Raw genomic sequence first — 24,188 nt, 5'->3', positions numbered from 1 at the left:
TTTTCGGTGAAAAAACTCTTTCGGCCAAAAGCCGAAAGGCCATTTTTGGCCATTTTCGGCCGAAAACTTTCGGTGGCCGAATTTTCGGTGCATCCCTAATTTAAACAATTCATCTTTTGTGGAAGATCAACAACTCTAACAACCACCCACGGAACTATGTGTTGGGGATAAGGGTTCCACACGGACCATATTGTTTGTTACTTTCCTGTCAGCACACTAGCTCAACGTCAACAGAGTTTAACATTAATAAATGTTTAGCGTCGTCTTTTGACATCCCGCCTCAGACTCCTATCCTTCTCATGATTATGAATATCGCTGCTGACGGGACAAAACCTTGTAACTCAATTTTTATTTTTTTTATCAACTCAGTAGATCATCCTCCATGTGTATGTGGTTTTACAAAATCTACACAATGGGAAAGCATTAAACCAATCATTTGTCTAAACCTCGTAACTCTATTCACCCTCAAATCTGTGTTCGTTTTTTTCATCTGCTGAAAAGTTGAGTTTTTGGAGTTAGGAGGTTTTGTCCCGCCAGCAGCGATATGTAACGGAACGTAGGCCAATCTTGCTAACGTTAGTCGACCGAAATCAATTGGCAACAGGATTCACCGGTACTACTAGCTAGCTGGCTAACTAGCTAACGTTAACCAGCTCCCGTCAAAATGAACAGGTTGGTATGGCCATCCCGTAGAAAAACAAACCGTTACAAAAACGCCGACAACAGAACAGACCTCAGCCCTGGAAGAAGAAGGATCCTCAATGAGAGGAAATATGACTCTGTGTGATGAAAGCTGTCAAGTCACAGAAGTCACAGAGTCGAAACGCCTTCTGTCAACCAGAGACATACGAATTGGAACATGGAACGTCAGGACCTTGTATGAGACCGGAAAAACCATACAAGTAGCAGCAGAAATGAGGAGATACAAACTAGACCTTTTAGGAATTAGTGAGTCACGATGGACGCGATCTGGACAACAAAGACTGCAGACAGGAGAGCTGCTACTCTACTCTGGGCATGAAGAAGACAAAGCCCCTCACACCGAGGGGGTTGGCCTTTTGCTATCAACAACAGCAAAGAAAGCACTGATTGGATGGGAGGCACATGGATCAAGAATTATAACGGCCACCTTCAGAACCAAGAAGAGGAAAATCAAGTTGAACGTGATACAATGCTATGCACCAACCAATGACAGCGATGATGGAAAAAAGGATGATTTCTACAACAGACTACAGAGCATCCTGGAACAACAAAAAGGAAAAGACATCAGCATTCTCATGGGAGACTTCAATGCAAAGATTGGCGGAGACAACACAGGCTTCGAAAAAGTGATGGGAAAGCATGGCCTAGGAGAAATGAATGAGAATGGAGAAAGATTTGTGGACACCTGTGCCCTGAACAACCTGGTTGTCGGAGGAAGTGTCTTCCCACATAAGAGGATCCACAAGGCAACCTGGGTATCACCGGATGGAGTGACCGAGAACCAGATAGACCACTTCTGCATAACCAGCAAGTTCAGGAGATCACTACAAGACCTACGAGTAAGGCGAGGAGCAGACATAGCATCAGACCACCACCTTCTAAGCGCTACGCTAAAGTTGAAACTGAAGAAACACTGGATGGAAACAACATCAAAGAAACAGATATTCAATGTCCACCTCTTAAAAGACACACAGATAAGAGAAGTGTTCACACTGAAGCTGAAGAATAGATATCAAGCCTTGCAAGATCTAAGCAGTGACAAAGGAGACCAGCAAGACCAATGGGAAAGGATAAGGGAAACTCTCACAACAACATGTAAGGAAGTGATAGGAATAAAAAAGAGACACCATAAAGAGTGGATATCAGCAGAAACACTACGCAACATAGAAGAAAGGAGACAGAAAAAGGCAGAAGTTAACAACAGCAGAACAAGGGCAACCAAGGCAAAAGCCCAAAGAGAGTACACTCAGGCAAACAGAAAGGTCAAAAGAAATGCCAAGAAGGACAAGCGAAACTACATTGACAACCTGGCTAAAGAAGCAGAAGAGGCAGCAGCAAAAGGAAACATGAAGGAACTGTATGACACCACTAAGAAACTGTCCGGAAAGTTCAGCAGACCAGAACGACCAATCAAAAACAAGGAAGGAAAGACCATCACAAGACTGGACCAACAGCAAGAGGGATGGGCAGAGTATTTTGAAGAACTCCTGAATAGACCGACACCACCTAACCCCCCGGACATTCAACCAGCGGAGACTGACATAGTCATCAACTGTGGAAAGCCCAGCAAGCAGGAAATCCAACAGGCCATTGCACAACTAAAGAATAGTAAGGCAGCAGGACCAGACAACATCCCTGCAGAGGCACTGAAGGCAGACATAGACACCTCGGTAGAGATGCTACACCCTCTGTTTGAGAAGATCTGGGAGAAAGAGGAAGGGCCAACAGATTGGAAAGAAGGCTACTTGGTCAAAATACCTAAGAAAGGAGACCTCAGCCAATGCCACAACTACAGAGGAATCATGCTTTTATCAGTGCCAGGAAAAATCTTCAACAGAATCCTCCTCGAACGAATAAAGAAAGCGGTGGATCCGCAGCTAAGAGACCAGCAGGCAGGCTTCCGGCCCAATAGATCATGTGTGGACCAGATTGCAACCCTCCGAATCATAGTTGAGCAATCATTGGAATGGAACTCTCCACTATACATCAACTTCGTAGACTATAAGAAGGCATTTGACAGCCTCCACAGAAACACCCTCTGGAAACTGCTTCGACACTACGGCATACCAGAAAAGCTTGTCAACATCATGAGGAACTCCTATGAAGGAATGACCTGCAGAGTCATACACAGCGGACAGCTCACACGAAGCTTCCAAGTGAAGACCGGAGTAAGGCAAGGTGGTATCCTGTCCCCTTTCCTCTTCCTCCTGGCCATCGACTGGATATTGAAGACCACAACAGCACAGAGGAGAAACGGGATCCAGTGGACACTCACAACACAACTGGACGACCTAGACTTCGCAGACGACCTTGCCCTACTATCCCACAGTCGACAACAGATGCAGGAGAAGACTAACATACTGGCAGACACCTCAACACAACTAGGCCTCAACATCCACCAAGGAAAGACCAAAATACTCAAGATCAACACAAACAACAAAGACCCAGTAAACCTGGAGGGAACAGCACTTGAGGAAGTAGAATCCTTCACCTACCTAGGTAGCATCATAGATAAGAAGGGTGGCACAGAGGCAGATGTCAGAGCAAGAATCAGCAAGGCAAGGGCCTCATACATCCAACTAAAGAACATCTGGAGTCAGCAGACAAAGATCAGACTATTCAAATCCAACATCAAGCCAGTACTCTTATACGGATCAGAGACGTGGAGGACAACCAAGATCACAATGACTAGAGTGCAGTCATTCATCAACAGATGCCTGAGGCGGATCCTGAACATCCACTGGCCAGATACCATCAGTAACAATGATCTCTGGCAGAGAACGGGCGAACAACCAGTGGAAGAACAAATCAAGAGAAGAAAGTGGGGATGGATCGGCCACACACTACGCAAACCAAACACCAGCACCACCAGACAGGCCCTTAGATGGAACCCCCAAGGCAAAAGGAAGAGAGGCCGGCCCAAGAACACCTGGCGCAGGGACTTGGAGACAGACATCACACAGAGCGGACTGACATGGAAACAGCTGGAAAGCAAAGCACAGGACAGAGGACCCTGGCGAACTGTTGTCGATGGCCTATGCTCCCCCAAAAGGAGCGATAGGCGTAAGTAAGTAAGTAAGTGGTATGGCCATTGCGTTAATTATATTTGACATTAGCTATTTATGGGTGGATCAGTCACTAGATCAGTCACATTAAACTTTCGTTGTCTATAGCTTGCTAGATATGTAGCTAACGTTAGCTAGGCTAACGAAGCTGTAGCTAACGTTACTGTCCATGCAAACCACTCGCCGAAGGGCTAATGTTAGCTCACGTTAATTACCCCCCGTAAGTAACGTCAAGCTCACGTGGGGGGGGAGGAGGAGGAGGTCGCACCAGAACAATTATTTTCACTCGCACGAATGCTCCCAATTATATTTTGAGGTCGCACAGATACAATTTCGGTCGCATATGCGACCAATTCGGTTGAAATTTCAAACCCTGTACAGGGTCTCACGCAGCAGGCGGCTGGCTGGGATCCTGATCACATCTGTTGGTGATGAAGCTGGTTCTCTGAAGGATCACAGAGTGATGGTGGCCTCTATGCTCCTAAAGCTGGTTCTCTGAAGGACCACAGTGTGATGGTGGCCTCTATGATCCTACAGATGATTCTCTGAAGGATCACAGAGTGATGCTGGCCTCTATGCTCCTACAGCTGGTTCTCTGAAGGACCACAGAGTGATGGTTGCCTCTATGATCCTACAGCTGGTTCTCTAAAGGACCACAGAGTGATGGTGGCCTCTATGCTCATACAGCTGGTTCTCTGAAGGACCACAGAGTGATGGTGGCCTCTATGATCCTACAGCTGGTTCTCTGAAGGACCACAGAGTGATGGTGGCCTCTATGATCCTACAGCTGGTTCTCTGAAGGACCACAGGGTGATGGCTGCTTCTGTGTTCCTACAGCTGGTTCTCTGAAGGACCACAGAGTGATGGTTGCCTCTATGATCCTACAGCTGGTTCTCTGAAGGACCACAGTGTGATGGTGGCCTCTATGTTCCTACAGCTGGTTCTCTGAAGGATCACAGAGTGGTGGTGGCCTCTATGATCCTGCAGCTGGTTCTCTGAAGGACCAGATGGTGGCCTCTATGCTCATACAGCTGGTTCTCTGAAGGACCACAGTGTGATGAATGAATGAATGAATGAAAACTTTATTTAACAGATTGCAGAATGGGTACAATACAGTACGGCTCAATACATACAATTGTTAAGGGGATGCAGACCTGAGAAAGACGTTTGTCTTGTTTCCATCAGGGTCCCCCATTTTCAATTCATATAGACATTTATGACATACACAACATACATGACATTTATGGCATAGATGGTGGCCTCTATGTTCCTACAGCTGGTTCTCTGAAGGACCACATGGTCATGGTGGCCTCTATGCTCCTGCAGCTGGTTCTCTGAAGGACCAGATGGTGGCCTCTATGCTCCTGCAGCTGGTTCTCTGAAGGATCACAGAGTGATGGTGGCCTCTATGTTCCTACAGCTGGTTCTCTGAAGGACCACATGGTGATGGTGGCCTCTATGCTCCTGCAGCTGGTTCTCTGAAGGACCAGATGGTGGCCTCTATGCTCCTGCAGCTGGTTCTCTGAAGGACCAGATGGTGGCCTCTATGCTCCTGCAGCTGGTTCTCTGAAGGACCAGATGGTGGCCTCTATGATCCTACAGCTGGTTCTCTGAAGGACCACAGAGTGATGGTGGCCTCTATGATCCTACAGCTGGTTCTCTAAAGGATCACAGAGCGATGGTGGCCTCTATGCCCATACAGCTGGTTCTCTGAAGGACCACAGATTGGCTGGAGGAACTTTATGTGAAATTACTCAAATGTTAGATGGAGTCATTGATGGCGGGCATATGGTCCATGTCTTACAGCCATAGAGGAGAGTGGAAATGCATATTGACTATATTCCTCAGCCGCCCAAAGGAAGATGAGGCCTGTTTGATCCAGATATTCTGGTCAATGCTGCAGTCTTTTGAGAGTCCAAGGTATTTGAATTGTGGAACGATAGTAAAGTGGGGAATCTGCAACTGAGAAGACTGGTGGTTTCTGTCTCAATGGGCTGCATTCAGACCCAGTGGAGAGCTGGCTTGCTTAACATCCCAGGGGTCTGACATGTCGAGGAAACGCACAGTGATCTGACCTGTCACGATCCTAGGCCCGGTCCTGGATGGTAACATTGGGCAGTGCCCTCCACCTAACAGTGGGCAATGCCCTCTGCCTAACATTGGTCTCCTACCCTCTAGTGGCCAGACTAGCCTATTGGTACAGGCGGCCATTTTGCTCTGGTTCCAAATAATAGAATTAGTGTCTAATTGTTTATTATCTTGGGCCACTCCTGTCTATGTGTGATGTCACCCCCTTGTTGTGTTGTTGTGTGTCATTGCCGTAGTGTCTAGTTGTTGTTTAGTTTGTCATTGCTTTATTGTCGTTGTGTTGTGATTCTGTGTTGACCAGGTGTTCTTTATTTGTTAATTAGTCGGGGTATTTAGGTGTCTGTCTGTCCTCCCTTCCTTGTGGCGACATTCCTCCTGTCTCCTTCCCCGTTTCCTGTCCACGCCGTATTGTGCTGTCATCCTATAGTAAGTGTTAGTGTTTGTTGTTTTGTTGAGTTGGTTTGTTAAGTAGTTTCTGTATGTTCTTTGTATTGCACTGGATTCTACAGTAAACTCCCTCTCCAAGCTTCAATCCTCGTCTCTGCCTCCTCCATACCTTTCCCTTTCTGCAAAACTGTATTCTACCTACCTCCATCGTAACACTGACCAGTATTTGGTTTCTGTAGGTTTTCTAAGGATGAGCTTCACACTCTGAACAAGCTCCAGACTCTCCATGGTAACGACTGGAGGGCCATCAGCGCGAAGATGGAGCGAAGTGCCGACTCCCTGGAGAAACGCTTCAATCATATCGGTACCATAACCCTGTCTATAATATGAACTATCTTCTATATAATAGCTATCTTCTATGTAATCTTCTATATTATAATATGAACTATCTTCTATATAATATGAACTCTTCTATATAATATTAACTACTATATAATATGAACTATCTTCTATATAATATGAACTACTATATAATATGAACTATCTTCTATATAATATTAACTACTATATTAACTACGCCCCTTAGCTGTGATATAATAACCATATACAATGGCCTGTCGTGAGCTATTGCTTAAATATTAACTATCTTTTGTATAATATGAACTAGATTTTACATAATATTAACTATTATAATAATTATCTTGTATATAATAGTTATCTTCTATGTCCCTCCCCCAGGTAGTAACCTTGGTTCATGGGAAAGTGAGGAGGAGGGCAGACTGATGAAGGCTCTGCAGGCCCACATGGAGAGCCAGGTGTCAGCGGGTCAGGGAGGTCCTGGTGCTGGGGGCCCGTGGCTCTACAGGCAGCAGCTGATTGTCAATCTACCCTGGACCAACATCAGCAAGGAGGTCAAAACCCGCACATGGTCCAAGTGCCGCGCAAAATGGTCCGTTCAGCATTTTAATTCAAGTTTTTTTTCTTTTTTTTCTTTCTCATTCTACCCCCTTTTGTCACCAGCTATTAATATAATGAATCATCTATTTGCCAAAAATAAAATCACAAAATAAATTTGGTTTTTATTTCCTGGGAAAAGTATTTAATTTGTGAGTTGTGTCACTCTGCACTTGAGGGTGTCAATCAAATGGACCCCGCCCCCAAAGGTCTGTTGCATTCGCTCATACGTCAAATTATTGTATGGATAACTCCTCTTAGAGGCATGACTATACAGATTGTTATTCATGGTTTGCTCCATTGTTAAGTGGTTCTTGATTTTGCATTGAAAACCCATGACACAATTGACAGATACTTTTTCTTTTAGGTGAGTGAAGCAAAGACTAATTGAAAGTGGACAGTTCCCCTAGCCCCCGTTGTGTTTCTAACACCGCAAAAACTAATTGTCTGTCTGTCTGTCTCTCTCTCTCTCTCTGTCTCTGTCTCTCTCTCTCTCTCTCTCTCTCTGTATCTTTCTGCATGTCTGTCTATCTTCCAGGTTCGGTATCCTGAAAAAAAAGATGGCGGCTCCACAACGTCGAGTCCTAAGTGGAGGACCACAGTCAGTTCAGGCCAAGATCGACCTCATCAACATGTAGGTACCTTAAAATTTGTCTGACAGGTCTGAGATCCACCTCAACATTTAGGTACCTTCAAATCTGTCTGAGAGATTCACCTCAACATGTAGGTACCTTCAAAACTGTCTGAGAGATCCACCTCAACATGTAGGTACCTTCAAATCGATTTGACAGGTCTGAGATCCACCTCAACATGTACCTTAAAATATATAACCTCTTACGCATGGCATTTACAGCCTTCTGTCGGCGTCACGCTGTGTTATTGTCTCTCAGTTGAAAGCTAAAATGGCCGCTGTTTGATTGACAAACCACTTGACCTATTACGTGCTTCCAATCTCAGGTTATAAGACCAAACAGCCAACGAGCGTCAGTTTCGAAAAAGTTACCACCTCCGGTTTCGCCTCTCAATGACCGGACAAATCACCACTGAAAATGATTGACCGTTTGTGTAGCCAATGAAATTCTGAAAAGAACAACATCTTACTTGAGTTGGTTTTCTGAGACGAGAGGTAGTAAAGGTGGTAAAAGCGGTAAACGCGTACGTATGCAAGAGAATGAACATGCGCCTTTCTCTCCGGAGATCTATTGTTGTCGCTCCTCTGGGGGTTTGTTTGTGTATGTGTAGGGAAGGGGTGGAGGTTGTGACGAGATTAGTGGGGGAGAGGAGACTGAGGTAGTGTTGACTCCTCTCACTCCTTTTTGAAAAAAAATCGACTTTGGACATGTTCTAGGTAAGACTTCAGGGCCCTGTTCCTCGTACGTGGCTAACTGAATTAGCCAGATCATTTATGATAACTTGACATAAGTCAGGCTTTTCGGTTCCACGAAGCAAGTTTGGCTAAATCACTATGGCAACAGATCCATACATTTGAGCCTGCTCCTGCGCAGGATTACTTAGGTTAGCTGGATATAAACTGGCCACTCCCTCAGAAAAAGATGCCAGCTCCCTTCCTCAGAGATCCCATTATACCATTCTGAATAATGTTTGTGCTTAGTTTTTCTAGAGGGGTCACGAGCAGCCGCGGGGGGTCTCGAGATGATTTTCCAGAATGTATTGATTTCATAGAATGTGTGAAATAGGCCTATAATTCAAAACAATTAAAATACATTTAACTGGTAAAAGAAATGTTTTTGAAATGTAAAATAGACCTAAAATGCTGATAATAAATCATATTCAGCCTATGGATTTACTTTGTCCTATATAATGCACGTCATAGCCATGTCGCGCGCGACACACTGTGGCTATTTTAATAACGGAGCATTGCAAATGTGAATCCCGCAGGGATATTTTGAATGAATGAAACTTGGATCCGAGGTTATTGTGGAAGGCCTTTCTTTTTTTTAAACTTTGGCCATTCCGCTGGCTCTTTTTGCGTTTATCGCATTTTCTCTGGTCAAGAATGACCGACAGAAACAGGTTTGAATGGGGGTACAGATGGGGAAGACACTCTGAGAAAGATACGGCTACAGTCCGGGAATCGAACTTGCTAACCCCAGATCCGTGACGAGCACGGTTGTCCCCGGCGCCGAAATAGCGCTCGAGGTACGCGGTGAGCTACTGGAGCTCCCCTCGTGAGTGGCTTTCAACCACATAAAAATAAACCCGAGATATCTCGTGTGTGGCAGTTAAAGTGTTAAGAACATGTATTGTGCAAAACTGCAATAGAAAAATGCAAAACCTTTTCTCAGGTTACTTCCATCTCTGAAAAACACTTTTTTCATTAAATACAATCAAATCAAGCGGCACAAAGTGAAAATAAAACTACAGCAGGACCGGAGGTTTCTTTCCCTCAACAACACAAACACAATACAACTCCAACATAACTTAACTTTAGTGTACATGTTTGACAATGTAGAGAGAGCGAGAGAGCGTGATGTAATAGGTTTGAGTTTGAGGTTTGAGCTTCCTAAGATGCCGTACGTAGGTGATGATGTCACACCAGGATTGTCAACACACAGAGTTGGAAACGGGAGCAGCCCAGATGGATAAAGTGATATAAAGAAACGAATAGCCTAATAAATGTGAAGTTATCTTTGAACCTCTGTTGTCAAGCCTTGTCAATATACCCCCCCTTTCTCACTAATGGAACTGTGCCGCAGAGTCACGTTAGAACGTTAGCTTAGCGGCTAACGTGAGTTAGCTTAGCGGCTAACATTAGCCCCGTTGCTGTGCTAAAGCAAGTCTCCTCTCAGCCTCCTTAGCCAAATTGAAATGCCAAAACTATTATGGCAAGGTCCATGAACAAGTGGAGAAAAACTCAGTACAATTAAACACTGCAACGACCACTGCAAACGTTGAGTGAATCGTCAAGTAACGTTAACGTCATTGCTACTGCTGTGACTTAGCTGCTGTAGTCTACCGGTCACAAGGTATGAAGGTATAGTCAAAATCCATACTGTAGCGCAAATTCATACCGTTTATACCATATACCGTTTATACCGTCCACCCCTACTGTGGATTGTTGAATTGTATCACTGTCACATGTTCAGTGTTGGGCAAGTTACTTTAAAAAAAAAAGTAACTAGTTACAGTTACTAGTTACTTCTTCCAAAAAGTTACTAAATTACTTAGTCAGTTACAAATGATAAAAGTAACTAGTTACTTCAGAAAGTAACTATTGCGAAGTAATTTTTTTACAAACAACGTACACATCTAAACTATTTTAATGTTGCTGTGGGACAAAGTGAGACTAGCCTCCAATCAAATGCCATGTATGTAGATATTATAATTACTATGTTTGTTTATATAGTGGATCATACAAATACAAACACAATAGATGTTTTGGAGCTTTTGATATGTATTGTTCTCAACAGGCTACAACTGGGCAACATTAAATTATGCTTAAGCACTATACCAAAAATAAATAACATATATACTGATTTATTGATTGACAATTTTTATTAACAGATTGCAGAAGGGGTACAGTACAGTACAGCTCAATACACACAATTGTTAACACTTTCTTCGCCAGGCTTATGTACATCATTATCCTCTGCCAGCTCTATTTGTCTATGGAGAAGTTCCCCTTCTTTGCAGGGCTATAACTTTTTAAATTGTATTGCTAAATTGACATTACTATGGCCCATTCAACATCAAGTATCTATTGTTCAGGGTGTAGCAACGTTATACTTTTTCATTCACATATTCATACTAAAATACGGTCTAAAGTATAAATATGTTTTTATCGTTTTCTGCAGAACGTGATTTATAGCCCTAAATGCATTATATTGATGATTGTATACAGTTTGATAGCGATCAGCGCGAGATAAAAAATTTCAAATGGACGTGCTTCTAGAAGTTACTACTTATCATCTGATGTTGACCGGATGGGGGGGGGGGGGGGGGGGGGGTCGTTTATAATTCCGTGGCCAACGTTAGATGATTCATCTGGTGTGGGTGATATGATCATTAGAGCAGTTTGTATCGAACACGATAAAAAAAAAACGCTGAAACTCACCGTAGCTTCCTCGTAGCGTTGGGCGATGAGCGTGGAGCAAAAATATTCCTATTATGGGATGTTGAAATATGCGATCCATCTCCAGGTTGTATAATAGTATATACGTCCAAATCATGTTGTTTATCGAGTTATTGGTAACTGATTGCTATCCATTGTGTCTAGCTCGAGTCCCGGGACTATTAGCGAGTGATCGGACCGAATTGGAATGAGCACCAGTTTCCGTTTCCGGTTTGGGCGATCCGCCGATCGGCCACCAGATGGCGCTCTTTAACCGTTGGAGAGTTGAGAGGGGATCAACAGTAGATCTCAAGTCTCCGGGGGAGAAATATGATTGCGATCACAGATTTTTGAAATATTGATCTCAATGACGTGTTACGGCGTCATTGGCAGAATGAGCATGGCGGGCAATGACGAGTTTAGGCGTCCTTGGCAGAGAAAGTGTTAAGGGGATGCAGACCAGAGAAAGACTTTCGTCTTGTTTACATCAGGGTCCCCCATTTTCTATTCATAATGACATTTATGACATACACAACATACAGATATACAGATATAAGAATATAATCTAATCATCTAAACCAGGGGTGGGCAACTTTGTATATGGTGAGGGCCACAAAATGTCCACAATCAATCTGGGGGGCCGCATTGTTTATCGGCAGTCCCGCCAGTAGTACCCCATCACTCAAATAGCCCATAATAGTCACAGATGTGATAAATAAGGTATATAAACAATTATAATTTGTTGTAACTTTGTTTTTATTCCATTTCAAATGCATTTAGTAATGCAATTTCAACTTTATGAATTTATAAACAGCTGAATTTAAAAGTATTGCTGTAACCCCAAATATATACAAAAATGATCAATTATCTTTGTATATCTTCTAATAAAATAAATGTATGAACTTAAAGCCCACTGCTCAACAAACACAAAGCAGCATTCCTGCTGCATTTCACTACAACAGTAAATCAAAAGTGCAATAATAAATGATTTTGTTAAATGTATAAACTTTTATCCTGCTACTAAACAAAACATTATAACACTGAAATGCATGTTATGGATATGAAGCACTCAGGAATGTTTTGTTTAGTAGCAGGATACAAGTTTATACATTTAACAAAATCATTTATTATTGCACTTTTGATTTACTGTTGTAGTGAAATGCAGCAGGAATGCTGCTTTGTGTTTGTGTTATTAGTGTTATCTGAACACTACAAAAGTAAACAAGTAAAGTGCAAGTAAAGTAAAGTGCAATACTACATGCCTCCCATTGACCCTTAATCAAACTGGCATGACATTCACCCTCGCCCCACAGTGGGTCAATAATGGTTATAATAATAATAATAATGGTCCCCTCTCTACACCTCTCCATCATCCCCCCCCCCCCTCTCTACACCTCTTCATCATCTCTCCCCCCCCTCTCTACACCTCTTCATCATCTCCTTCCCCCCCTCTACACCTCTTCATCATCTCCTCCCCCCCCTGTCTTTAATGAGACACTTGTGGTCTCTCCATTTGGCGCACAATAGCAGGAATGTCAACTTCAATGTTTGTGCATGCAATCTGTATCAGATGAAATAATGTTTCATCCGACAGCCTGTTTCTCTCCTTTGACTTGATGTGCTTCATGTTTGAGAAATTGCTCTCACGTATGTATGTGCTCCCAAACATACTGGCCATAGAGAGGGCAAAGTCCCTGAGGAGTGGGAAGCGGGGCTCAGGTAGCAGTTTCCAAAACGAAATTGCCCTCTCATTTCTCTTTGCTTGAAAAAAAGGATCTGACTGTAGCTCGCACAGTTCAAGCTGCAACGGTGGGGGCTGCTCTGACACCGTAGCGGTGAGGGGGCCGGCAAACAGCGCTATCCGTGACTGCATGCCGTTGAAATCTTCAAACCGATCATTGAATTGCATTTGCAGTGTTTCAATGTCGCTCCTGTACTTTCCGACGGCTCAGCCATCGGATTTCTGTGTGTAGCTGCAAGTCGCCATAATCAGTGTCCATCTCTTCCAAAAAGGAGACAAACTTTCTATGGTTTAGTGACCTGTTGCCTCCACGAATTAGATTGGTAACCTTGGTAACCAAATCCATAACATGGCTGTATTCAAGCTTCTTGGCACAGAGAGCCTCCTATATCAGATACAAAAAAAGAAAAACGATTTAACGACTCTCGCATATAATTTTACTACACTCGACTCGCATTGGTCATTATAGTGACGCACAATAGATGGAAATTATGTTAGCGAACTTACCTGATGTATAATGCAGTGCAGCATTGGACACTCAATGCCACTCTGCCTTAGAAGCCCGGCGAATCCATCGGTAACAACAGCCGACAGTTTATCAAAACCCCCATATTGCTGCACGGCACTTTCAACAGCGTTGAATATGTGCACACTAGGGCTGACCCCTATTAGTCAAATAGTCGACTAATCGATCGAAAGGAGTCATAGTTGACTGCCAACTCTTCTTAGTCGAATACAATACAAAAAAATACAAAAATAAAAAAATAAAAAAAAATAAAAAAATATTATAATTTTTTTTTTTTTTTTTTTAATATTGGCCTAGGGCCGCATGGAACGTCGGTGAGGGCCGCATGCGGCCCGCGGGCCGCCAGTTGCCCCTCCCTGATCTAAACTAATCTAATGACAATTAAGACATACAGATATACACTTTTTGTAGTGCAAATAAAACAAAAAAACAGATGTGTGTTGTGTGTGTCTCTCACTCTCTTTCTGTATCTCTCTAGTTCTCTCTCTCTCTCGTGTTAATTTAAGCTGGCTAATGAGACTTTTGATTGACTTAGACGAACCAGGTACAAGGAACGGGGCCCAGGTTATGGCCCCAGCAGCGTTTTCAGCTAATAACAATAGAGTAGATAGATCTGCAGGCATCTGTTTGCTAAATAATTCAGACAAATGAAAAAAACGTTTATTTCAGTGTGTTCAAACCTCTGTAACTCTGACAATAACACTCAGAGTGATTCTTCCTGTTAGTAGTGGTCCAATTTACTTTCAGTATGCAATCGACAGGCGTTTTATGCTTCAAATCTGCCTCATTCATAGGTCTGAGAAAATAAAGAGAAAATCCCCTGCTTAGCTTAGTTTTTATTGAAGTGTGGTAGCTTGCAGGGTTTTCTGATTTATGGCAAAGTGATGCATAAGATTTCAGAACCCAAGTGTTGCATAAGATGTTAGTATGGCATTTTATTTATAATTTGTATTTGTCAAATGTGGTGACTTTCAGTTTATGTACATATAGTAAATTATATATATATAATTATAATAGTAATATTTGTTATTATTATTAGTAGAATTATTGTTATTATTATTACTAACAGTGTGTTTCTCCCAGATTATACGCCATGAACGTGGAGGACCATGTTGACATAGACTGGGAGGAGGTGGCTCTGGCTATTGGGTGAGATCAAGATAACATAACCTTTATTGTCCCAGAGGGTCTTTATGAGGAATTAAATCAATATACTATTCTGATACCTTTCTTTTTTCAGTAGCTGAACTGACAGACATATTGGTGTTTTATTTTACCATACAGACAGACATTGTATTGGTGTTTTATTTTGTCTCTAGACACCATATGTTGAGCCTGATGACATAATCTCACTTGTTCTTATTGTTGTAACACAGAAGGGTAACTGCTCACTCTGTCCATAAGAGCTTCTACAATCCTGTAACAGTGATATGATCACGTTGCTTTGTAATAATATGTACTAATATAATTGTATGTTTTGTATATCGTGTTGTAATAATTGTTTTGTAGTATTGTGAAGTAATAATTATCGTATTGTATTTCAGGAAAGTGAGTCCTCATGATGTGCAGAAAACTTTCCACAGACTGAAGGTTACGAGGGTTCCCATGTGGTCCGGTCATCTCTACTGCGGTCAGTACACTATAAACAGAGTCCCTACTGTGGTCAGTACACTTTGATTTGTTAAAATAATTTGAGGAACTTTCGAGGGGTTTCAGACACGGCCCCTGATTCTGGGGTCTCCTGGTTGTGACATCACTTCCTGTGTTTGTCCTTGCAGATATCATCGACTTCCTGTGGCAGAATGAGGTCCCTCGGTTGGAGGAGGTTCTGAGGAAGACGAGGGGTGTCAGACCGCGGGAGGAGGCAGTCAGGGAGGAGACAGTCGGGGAGGGGGAGAAATACCTCCTGGCACAGATCTTTTCCCCGGAAGAAGAGGACTTCAGAGAGGTGGACAACACCTAGCTACCTGTCGACCAATCACAGAACAGATGCGGGGAATAGGAGGGGGGCCGATTGGTTGCTTCCGTCTGGCTTCGGAAGATCTATGGATCTCTATGACCCGCCCTCCTCGTCATGTTTCCATTGCCCATGTCACCGTGTGTAGGGCTGTTCTATATGATGCGCTATATCGTACTACATCATGATATATATCATTGAGATATGAAATTTCCCATATCGTAATAGAAGATTGTCCATATCGCACAGCCCTATCACCATGGCAACGTTGAGGCAGGTATGAACTGAGGTGACGTCGACGTGAATCTTTCCTCGCATTGAAAAATGTCCCCATCGCATGAGAATGACAGATTGTACCTAGAAGTGTAGCAGAGTGGTTTGATAGTAGAGATACATTCAGGCAGCCAGGTGAATCTAATTTCTCTGAGACAAGCTGGGTATTGTTTTCATGCAGTGTGTGAGAGGAGAACGTTTTGACAACTGTTAACTCTCTCTGCCAAACCCGAAAAAAGTCGGGTTTTCTCACCATGCGTTGAACGCCAAAACCCGAGATTTCGCAATAAAAACACATCCCGCCCCTGAGATGTTAGATTTCTGTCTGTCTTTTTTCAATGTTTGTATAAACATTAGCTATAAGTAACCAGTATTTTGAGTTGAGATAAATTATAAAAGGTTTGTTTTCCATGTAGAAGTCAGACCCTGGATGGAGCCACAGCTACGTGGAGATGTTTTCTAAACCCTGGAGAACATTCCCAGCATGGAGGCCTAGACCACGGCGTTCCGTTTGATATTTAAATAGATTATTTTTTTTTCTAATTTGTGCTGGTAACTGAAGGTCACCTTTAGGAACTCTATCTATTAAAAATAATTTGTATTGAAAACGTTACTTTTAACTAGGGATGTCCGATATTATCGGCCTACCGATATTGGCATAAAAATGTGGTATGGGAAAATATCGGTATCCGTTTTAAAAAATATATATATATTTTTACATTTATTTAACCTTTATTTACCCAGGCAAGCAAGTAAGAACAAATTATTATTTTATTTATTGTCAAAGTATGCATAATGTTGTGTTAATTACACAACGAGATATGTAATGTCAATTACCTGAAATTATTCCGTTTTTTTGTGGGGGAAACCCTGCATATATCGGTATCGGTTGATATCAGTATCGGAAATTAAGAGTTGGACAATATCGGTATATCGGCATCAGTAAAAAAGCCAATATCGAGCATCCCTACTTTTAACCCTTTGGTTGCCGTTCGAGAATTCTCGTTTCTGTGGCCCAACGGTTGAGTGCCGAAAAACGAAGATTCTCGTTTCTGGGTCGTTATTCATTTTATTCGCCATTGCCATTCATAATCCATCGAGGCTCCTTGTGCAGGCTGTCCTGAATGGGTCTGAGATCGGAAACGGCCAATACCGCCGCCTAATGCCTTGCGGCCGCTATTGCACTCATTTGAAACGATGTGGTTTGTTTTCTTGGCAGAGCTGCGGCGTGCAGGTGGGGTCTAAATACTCCGGCAAGACAAGCACTTATAGGGATGGCATCGACGAGGGTCCCCCCCATTCATGTTTAATGCTGGATTACGTTGGACACACGATCGCGATCAGTATTTGGAATGGCGATCAGATAATTGGATTCTTTTTGCAGTACATCATAGACTAGGTAAGGACTGTCATCAATCTTGCGTTGATCCGATAATTTCCCCCCCGCGATCGGAGCGTGTGTCTGCGGTGTATGTGTGTGGGCCGTGTCCTGTTGGTGGCGATCGAAGCATAGAAAAACGACCTCCCCCCCACCCTTTCTTGCATGCATGATGAAACATAATACCGATAATCTAGCATTGATTTCAGATTGATTATTGATCCAGGCGAGAAATGGCACGATTTATAATGAAATGCAGTAAAATGCTGTTTGGCGTAGTTTCCCGGGATTACACAGAATCACTCAAACTATACTCATTCACCACGGTATAAAACGGAAATGTATGGATGAAAAAATTCTGTTTTTTGCATGTTGACCGGAAGAAACTCACTGACAATAGACTTGTTATTAGATCCATAGCTATAATATTTAATATAGGTTTAGCACTGCAAACACCGGCATTTATCCCCATTGAACAGAGCGCTGGCACTCAGCCCACAGTGCCCTCTGCTGAACGGCACTGGATGTGTTAAGCAAAGCTGTACATTTTTATTTATAATAATTGCTCGTGTTTGGAAGTTAGTGTTGCCTTGAATAGGTTTAAAGTTTTAAGTGTTCCTGGATATATATATGCAGACCACTCTCGGGCAGCAATCATCCGTGTGTGGAGTCGGATATAGAAGCTAGGAGTTCCCTCTTTCCCATCAGATATAGAAGCTAGGAGTTCCCTCTTTCCCATCAGATATAGAGGAAGCTAGAAGACTCCACACAACAGTATAAAGACTGTACTTGAAGGTTTTAATAAATCGTTTTTATACAGTGATTTATCTAGCCTCTACGTTTGACATTTTGGGAACCTTCAACTCTTTCCCGTCGAACCTTCATTAAGTTTTCCTCCAGATGTGTTTTGTATGATGAAACCCCACCACTGAGAGCCAAGGAAAGGGATGAGAGATGATGTGTGGATGTATTTTTATGCTGGAAAACTTGTTTAGTTGGAAATGATGACTCAAGTCAAAATACAAGTACTCAGTCAACCTGCATTAAGTCTTACTCCAGATGTGTTTTGTATGAATTTGTAAAGTTGTAAAATTTACTTTAAGATACCTTTATTGATCCCCTTGGGGAAACCCAGGTTCAACCTTGTTCCAGGTTCAGGCAAGCAAGTTGTTAACTTTTCAGTGTGAAATTAAGAATTTGTAATTAAAGATTTGTTTTACAATAAATTATTTTACCCTTTGTTTTCAAATGTGAGTGAAGTCCTGTGAGTATATTCCTCCATGTCTACTAGCTGTTACCACCTGTCATGGTGTTTTAAATTAGGGTTGTAGCGGTAGTTCACATGCCTGTACTTTGACCCTACCATCCTATAGATTTCAATAGTAATCAGGATTATAGGTGGCTCTACTGTGACTAGGGATGGGTACCTTTCACATTTGAACCGATACCGGTACCCAACGGTACCTTTTTTCGGTACTTTAGTCTCAAGAAATTTAATTTACCTACCTCAGTCGTGAAAAAAAAAATCCAAACTTCAAATAACTACAATTTCGACAGTTTTCGGCTTGCCATTGCTCCGACTGCTTTGTTGTTGAATCAAGTCAAATCTTAGGTAAGCATATATTGTGCGTGTGAACGTTGACATAAAAAAAAAGTTAAAGAAATTTGGTATCTCACTTGATTCGATACTCTGTAGTACCGACGTGTTTCGGTTTGGTACCTCAAAAGTACCGAATTCGGTACCCATCCCTAACTGTGACCCTACCATCCTATAGATTACAATAGTAATCAGGATTATAAGTGGCTGTACCGTGACCCTACCAAGCTATAGATTTAGATAATAAACCAGAGTTTACAGAGTGAAGCTGTTTATTTTGAGTGAAAACACAACACTAGTTACATGACTACAAGCATGACAATACATGGTGAACACCTGATTCACAGTGTTCAGACGTGCAGACCCTCCATGGCTCTCTCCAGGGGGTCGCTGCTCCAGTAGTCATCATCCCAGCCAAGGAACCAGCCGGTGAAGGTTGGGGGTTCAAATCCCTGCTTGATCTTCACTATGGGGGTACGAGGGTCTCTACCAGAGGGGTCTGTCTTGATGTACCGGGTAGCTGGAACACACACACAGAGTAGCCATATAGAAACAATTTCAATATTTAGTATTTGGTCAAGATGCACTTTGTAATGTAAACCCCACCACTGGGAGCCAAGGAAAGGGATGGGAAATGGGTATTGCACTCCATTTGAAACGATGTAGTTTGTTTTCTGGGCCGAGCTGAGCCGTGCGGGCGGGGTTTAAATACTCCGGCAGGACGAGTGTTTACAACGATACATCTACGAGGCTGCCCCCCCCCCCCTCCTTCAATGCCGGACAACGTGGCGACCAGTATTTGGAATGGCGATCAGATAATTGGATAATTTTTTTTGCATTACATCAGAGACAAGGTAAGGACACTATATATCCAATCTTGTGTTGATCTGATATTTTTTTCTCCCGCGATCGAAGCTGTCTGTGTGGACCGTGTGTGGCCGTTTACCGTTGGTGGCAGGGGGGGGGGGGGGGGGGGTAGCGCCGCGCTCCTGGGCCAATTTCATGGGTGCATGAAGAAGGATAATAACTATAATCTAGCGTTGATTTCAGGAAGATTCGATAATCAGGCGAAAAATTACAACGTGATAACTGGATTTCACTAAAGGGCTATTATCGCGTCTTTTCCTGGGATTACTAAGAATCACCCAAACTACTCATATTCAAAACGGAAATGTACGGATGAAAAAACTATCTGTTTTTTGCATGTTGACCAGAAGCAACTCACTGACAATCGACGGTGTTATTAGATCCATAGCTATAATATTTCATATATTTTAAGCACTCGCAAGTTTCGCAGTCTCCCCATTGACTTACAGCGATGGCGTTCTACCCAGAAGGTAGACAGCGACCCCTGGCGCTGAATGAGTTAAAAGGTAAATGCTGAAAAATAGTGAACGTTTACTAACATTAACCAGTGGTTAGGTATGTGGTAAATGTGAACTCTCTGGGCCACTGGTTAATGGTAAATGTGAACTGGGCCACTGGTTAATGGTAAATGTGAACTCTCTGGGCCACTGGTTAATGGTAAATGTGAACTGGGCCACTGGTTAATGGTAAATGTGAACTGGGCCACTGGTTAATGGTAAATGTGAACTCTGGGCCACTGGTAAATGTGAACTCTCTGGGCCACTGGTAAATGTGAACTCTCTGGGCCACTAGTTAATGGTAAATGTGAACTGGGCCACTGGTTAATGGTAAATGTGAACTCTCTGGGCCACTGGTTAATGGTAAATGTGAACTGGGCCACTGGTTAATGGTAAATGTGAACTGGGCCACTGGTTAATGGTAAATGTGAACTCTGGGCCACTGGTTAATGGTAAATGTGAACTCTGGGCCACTGGTAAATGTGAACTCTCTGGGCCACTAGTTAATGGTAAATGTGAACTCTGGGCCACTGGTTAATGGTAAATGTGAACTGGGCCACTGGTTAATGGTAAATGTGAACTCTGGGCCACTGGTTAATGGTAAATGTGAACTCTGGGCCACTAGTTAATGGTAAATGTGAACTCTGGGCCACTGGTTAATGGTAAATGTGAACTCTGGGCCACTGGTTAATGGTAAATGTGAACTCTGGGCCACTAGTTAATGCTAATGGGAACTCTGTATTTAACTGCTCGGTAAAGGTCTCATAGTCCCAACTTCCGGTCAGAATCTATTAACTTCCCGTCTGTCTCTAATAACTTCCTGTCTGTCTCACCTGATGCCACTCCTTCAGTCTTCTCCTCGTCATGCGCTTCTTCTCCCACCCACACAAACACCTGCAGGAGAATACAAGGCAAAAGTAGGTCAGTCAGTCAAAGACGGGTGACAACACAACTCAAACTGCCAGTACACGTAACAACACAACTCAAACTACCAGTACACGTAAAAACACAACTCAAACTACCAGTACACGTAACAACACAACTCAAACTACCAGTACGTGTGACAACACAACCTCAAACTGCCAGTACGTGTGACAACACAACTCAAACTGCCAGTACGTGTGACAACACAACTCAAAGTGCCAGTACGTGTGACAACACAACTCAAACTGCCAGTACGTGTGACAACACAACTCAAACTGCCAGTACGTGTGACAACACAACTCAAACTGCCAGTACGTGTGACAACACAACTCAAACTACCAGTACACGTAACAACACAACTCAAACTGCCAGTACGTGTGACAACACAACCTCAAACTGCCAGTACGTGTGACAACACAACTCAAAGTGCCAGTACGTGTGACAACACAACCTCAAACTGCCAGTACGTGTGACAACACAACCTCAAACTGCCAGTACACGTGACAACACAACCTCAAAGTGCCAGTACGTGTGACAACACAACTCAAAGTGCCAGTACGTGTGACAACACAACTCAAACTGCCAGTACACGTAACAACACAACCTCAAAGTGCCAGTACGTGTGACAACACAACTCAAAGTGCCAGTACGTGTGACAACACAACTCAAAGTGCCAGTACGTGTGACAACACAACTCAAAGTGCCAGTACGTGTGACAACACAACTCAAACTGCCAGTACGTGTGACAACACAACTCAAACTGCCAGTACGCGTAACAACACAACTCAAACTGCCAGTACGTGTGACAACACAACTCAAACTGCCAGTACGTGTGACAACACAACCTCAAACTGCCAGTACGTGTGACAACACAACTCAAAGTGCCAGTACGTGTGACAACACAACTCAAAGTGCCAGTACGTGTGACAACACAACTCAAACTGCCAGTACGTGTGACAACACAACTCAAAGTGCCAGTACGTGTGACAACACAACTCAAACTGCCAGTACGTGTGACAACACAACTCAAACTGCCAGTACGTGTGACAACACAACTCAAACTGTCAGTACGTGTGACAACACAACTCAAACTGCCAGTACGTGTGACAACACAACTCAAAGTGCCAGTACGTGTGACAACACAACTCAAACTGCCAGTACGTGTGACAACACAACTCAAAGTGCCAGTACGTGTGACAACACAACTCAAACTGCCAGTACGTGTGACAACACAACTCAAAGTGCCAGTACGTGTGACAACACAACTCAAACTGCCAGTACGTGTGACAACACAACTCAAACTACCAGTACACGTAACAACACAACCTCAAACTGCCAGTACGTGTGACAACACAACTCAAAGTGCCAGTACGTGTGACAACACAACCTCAAACTGCCAGTACGTGTGACAACACAACTCAAACTGCCAGTACGTGTGACAACACAACTCAAACTGCCAGTACGTGTGACAACACAACTCAAAGTGCCAGTACGTGTGACAACACAACTCAAAGTGCCAGTACGTGTGACAACACAACTCAAACTGCCAGTACGTGTGACAACACAACCTCAAAGTGCCAGTACGTGTGACAACACAACTCAAACTGCCAGTACGTGTAACAACACAACTCAAAGTGCCAGTACGTGTGACAACACAACTCAAAGTGCCAGTACGTGTGACAACACAACTCAAAGTGCCAGTACGTGTGACAACACAACTCAAACTGCCAGTACGTGTGACAACACAACCTCAAACTACCAGTACGTGTGACAACACAAACTCAAACTACCAGTACGTGTGACAACACAACCTCAAACTGCCAGTACGTGTGACAACACAACCTCAAACTGCCAGTACGTGTGACAACACAACCTCAAACTGCCAGTACGTGTGACAACACAACTCAAACTGCCAGTACGTGTGACAACACAAACTCAAACTACAGTACCAGTACACGTGACTCACTGTTGTATACAGTGGTACCTGTTATACTTTTGTTGTAAGTTGTACTTCATGAACACAGGAGCGCCGACTAATGGAAAAACACACAGCGGTAACCATGACAACTAACCTGATCCCAGGTGTCGAGGATCATGACATCATCAGGAGCAAGATCCTCCTGCGTGATCTCACCTGGCACCTCCTCAATCTACACACACACATAAAGGAGTAAATCGTATTACAGATGGAGAGATGGTTGAATTAACGATTGGATGGATGTATAGAGAGAGAAAGGTAGGATAAAGGGAATGCAAAAAGGAGGGGACAAAGACTGATTGACAGAAAGAGAGAGGAACAGACACCATAAAACTTGGAACAGGCCAACATTATGGGAAATGCGCTTACCGTTAAGAAGATAGATCCCAACTCCAGGGGAGTTTTAAGCTAGCTGGTCCATACCTACTTCCATTAATTTGTCTTAAGCTAGGCTAGTTAGCTGCTGGATAACTTGTTGGCATGTTCCTTTAAAATCAAAGAGTCCCAAATAGATGCCTGTTTTTACAAATAAGGCAGGTCTCATTAGATTTAATTGTTTATCTGGTTGCCATTGATGCTGCAAAGCAGTTTTTATTTAAACTGTTTAATGTACATGTTACGTGGCTTCACCTTCTGAGCCTCTATGTCACCACTATGTCTCCACTATGAAGGAATCTATGTTTTGCAATGTGTATATATATATCGGTGGGTGACAGCATCTACTCAGACGGATCTATAGATCTTAAAAGTAGCCGGCAGTCAGAGAGTGTGTTGCAGCAGACTAACAGCAGCAGATGAGGATTCAGGCTGTGCTGTTTAACATCAACAGCTGATAGCCACAGCATCAAGGTCACTCGATCTGGAGAAAGTGCATTATCAAGCCACAGGCAGGTTTGGTCAGAGAGAACTAGGGAGATAATATCAACATCGCCGTTGCTATAGTGATTTGGGTCAAAGAGCCATTGTCAAAGACTGCGTGTCGCGTAGTAACGAGGGAGAGGGGGCAGGGGCCCCCGTTGCTAGGGAGAAGACGCTATGAGGTGAGTTCCTTCCGGGGTAAATTAGACTGAGATACGAACCACAGAAGAGCGGATGCGTTGATCAGAGACTTTCATCCCTCCCCACCCTCACTGGGTGGGGAGGGGAAATAGTGATACATCATCACTAGCTTCGGCTAACAGG

General features: G+C 43.2%; 2 protein-coding genes across 3 annotated transcripts in view; one reads left to right on the top strand and one right to left on the bottom strand.

Annotated features, from left to right (window-relative positions):
- Positions 1 to 18,382, top strand: part of LOC311222943 (transcription termination factor 1-like) — an 81,343-nt gene extending 62,961 nt beyond the window's left edge. The window contains exons 7-12 of one of the 2 annotated variants that reach the window (XM_084307615.1): positions 6,482 to 6,606; positions 6,981 to 7,191; positions 7,735 to 7,830; positions 14,619 to 14,684; positions 15,080 to 15,165; positions 15,314 to 18,382. In XM_084307615.1, coding sequence (XP_084163741.1) covers positions 6,482 to 6,606; positions 6,981 to 7,191; positions 7,735 to 7,830; positions 14,619 to 14,684; positions 15,080 to 15,165; positions 15,314 to 15,498 — 769 coding nt within the window. In that variant the 3' untranslated portion in view covers positions 15,499 to 18,382. Of the gene's footprint in view, positions 1 to 6,481; positions 6,607 to 6,980; positions 7,192 to 7,734; positions 7,831 to 14,618; positions 14,685 to 15,079; positions 15,198 to 15,313 lie in introns of both variants that reach the window. The other variant, XM_084307616.1, reaches the window with a different exon arrangement.
- A 612-nt stretch (positions 18,383 to 18,994) lies between these two features.
- Positions 18,995 to 24,188, bottom strand: part of LOC311222799 (gelsolin-like) — a 64,913-nt gene continuing 59,719 nt past the window's right edge. Inside the window, exons 17-19 of the mRNA XM_084307426.1 lie at positions 23,101 to 23,178; positions 20,938 to 20,998; positions 18,995 to 19,260 (exon numbers count right to left, since the gene is read on the bottom strand). Of these exons, the coding sequence (XP_084163552.1) occupies positions 19,091 to 19,260; positions 20,938 to 20,998; positions 23,101 to 23,178 (309 nt within the window). The 3' untranslated portion in view covers positions 18,995 to 19,090. The remainder of the gene's footprint in view (positions 19,261 to 20,937; positions 20,999 to 23,100; positions 23,179 to 24,188) is intronic.

This window comes from Notolepis coatsorum (genome assembly GCF_963971535.1).
Source record: "Notolepis coatsorum genome assembly, chromosome: 2".
Classification (NCBI taxonomy): Eukaryota; Metazoa; Chordata; class Actinopteri; order Aulopiformes; family Paralepididae; genus Notolepis; species Notolepis coatsorum.
Note: the sequence above shows the minus strand (reverse complement) of the source record. Positions and strands in the feature narration are given on the sequence as shown.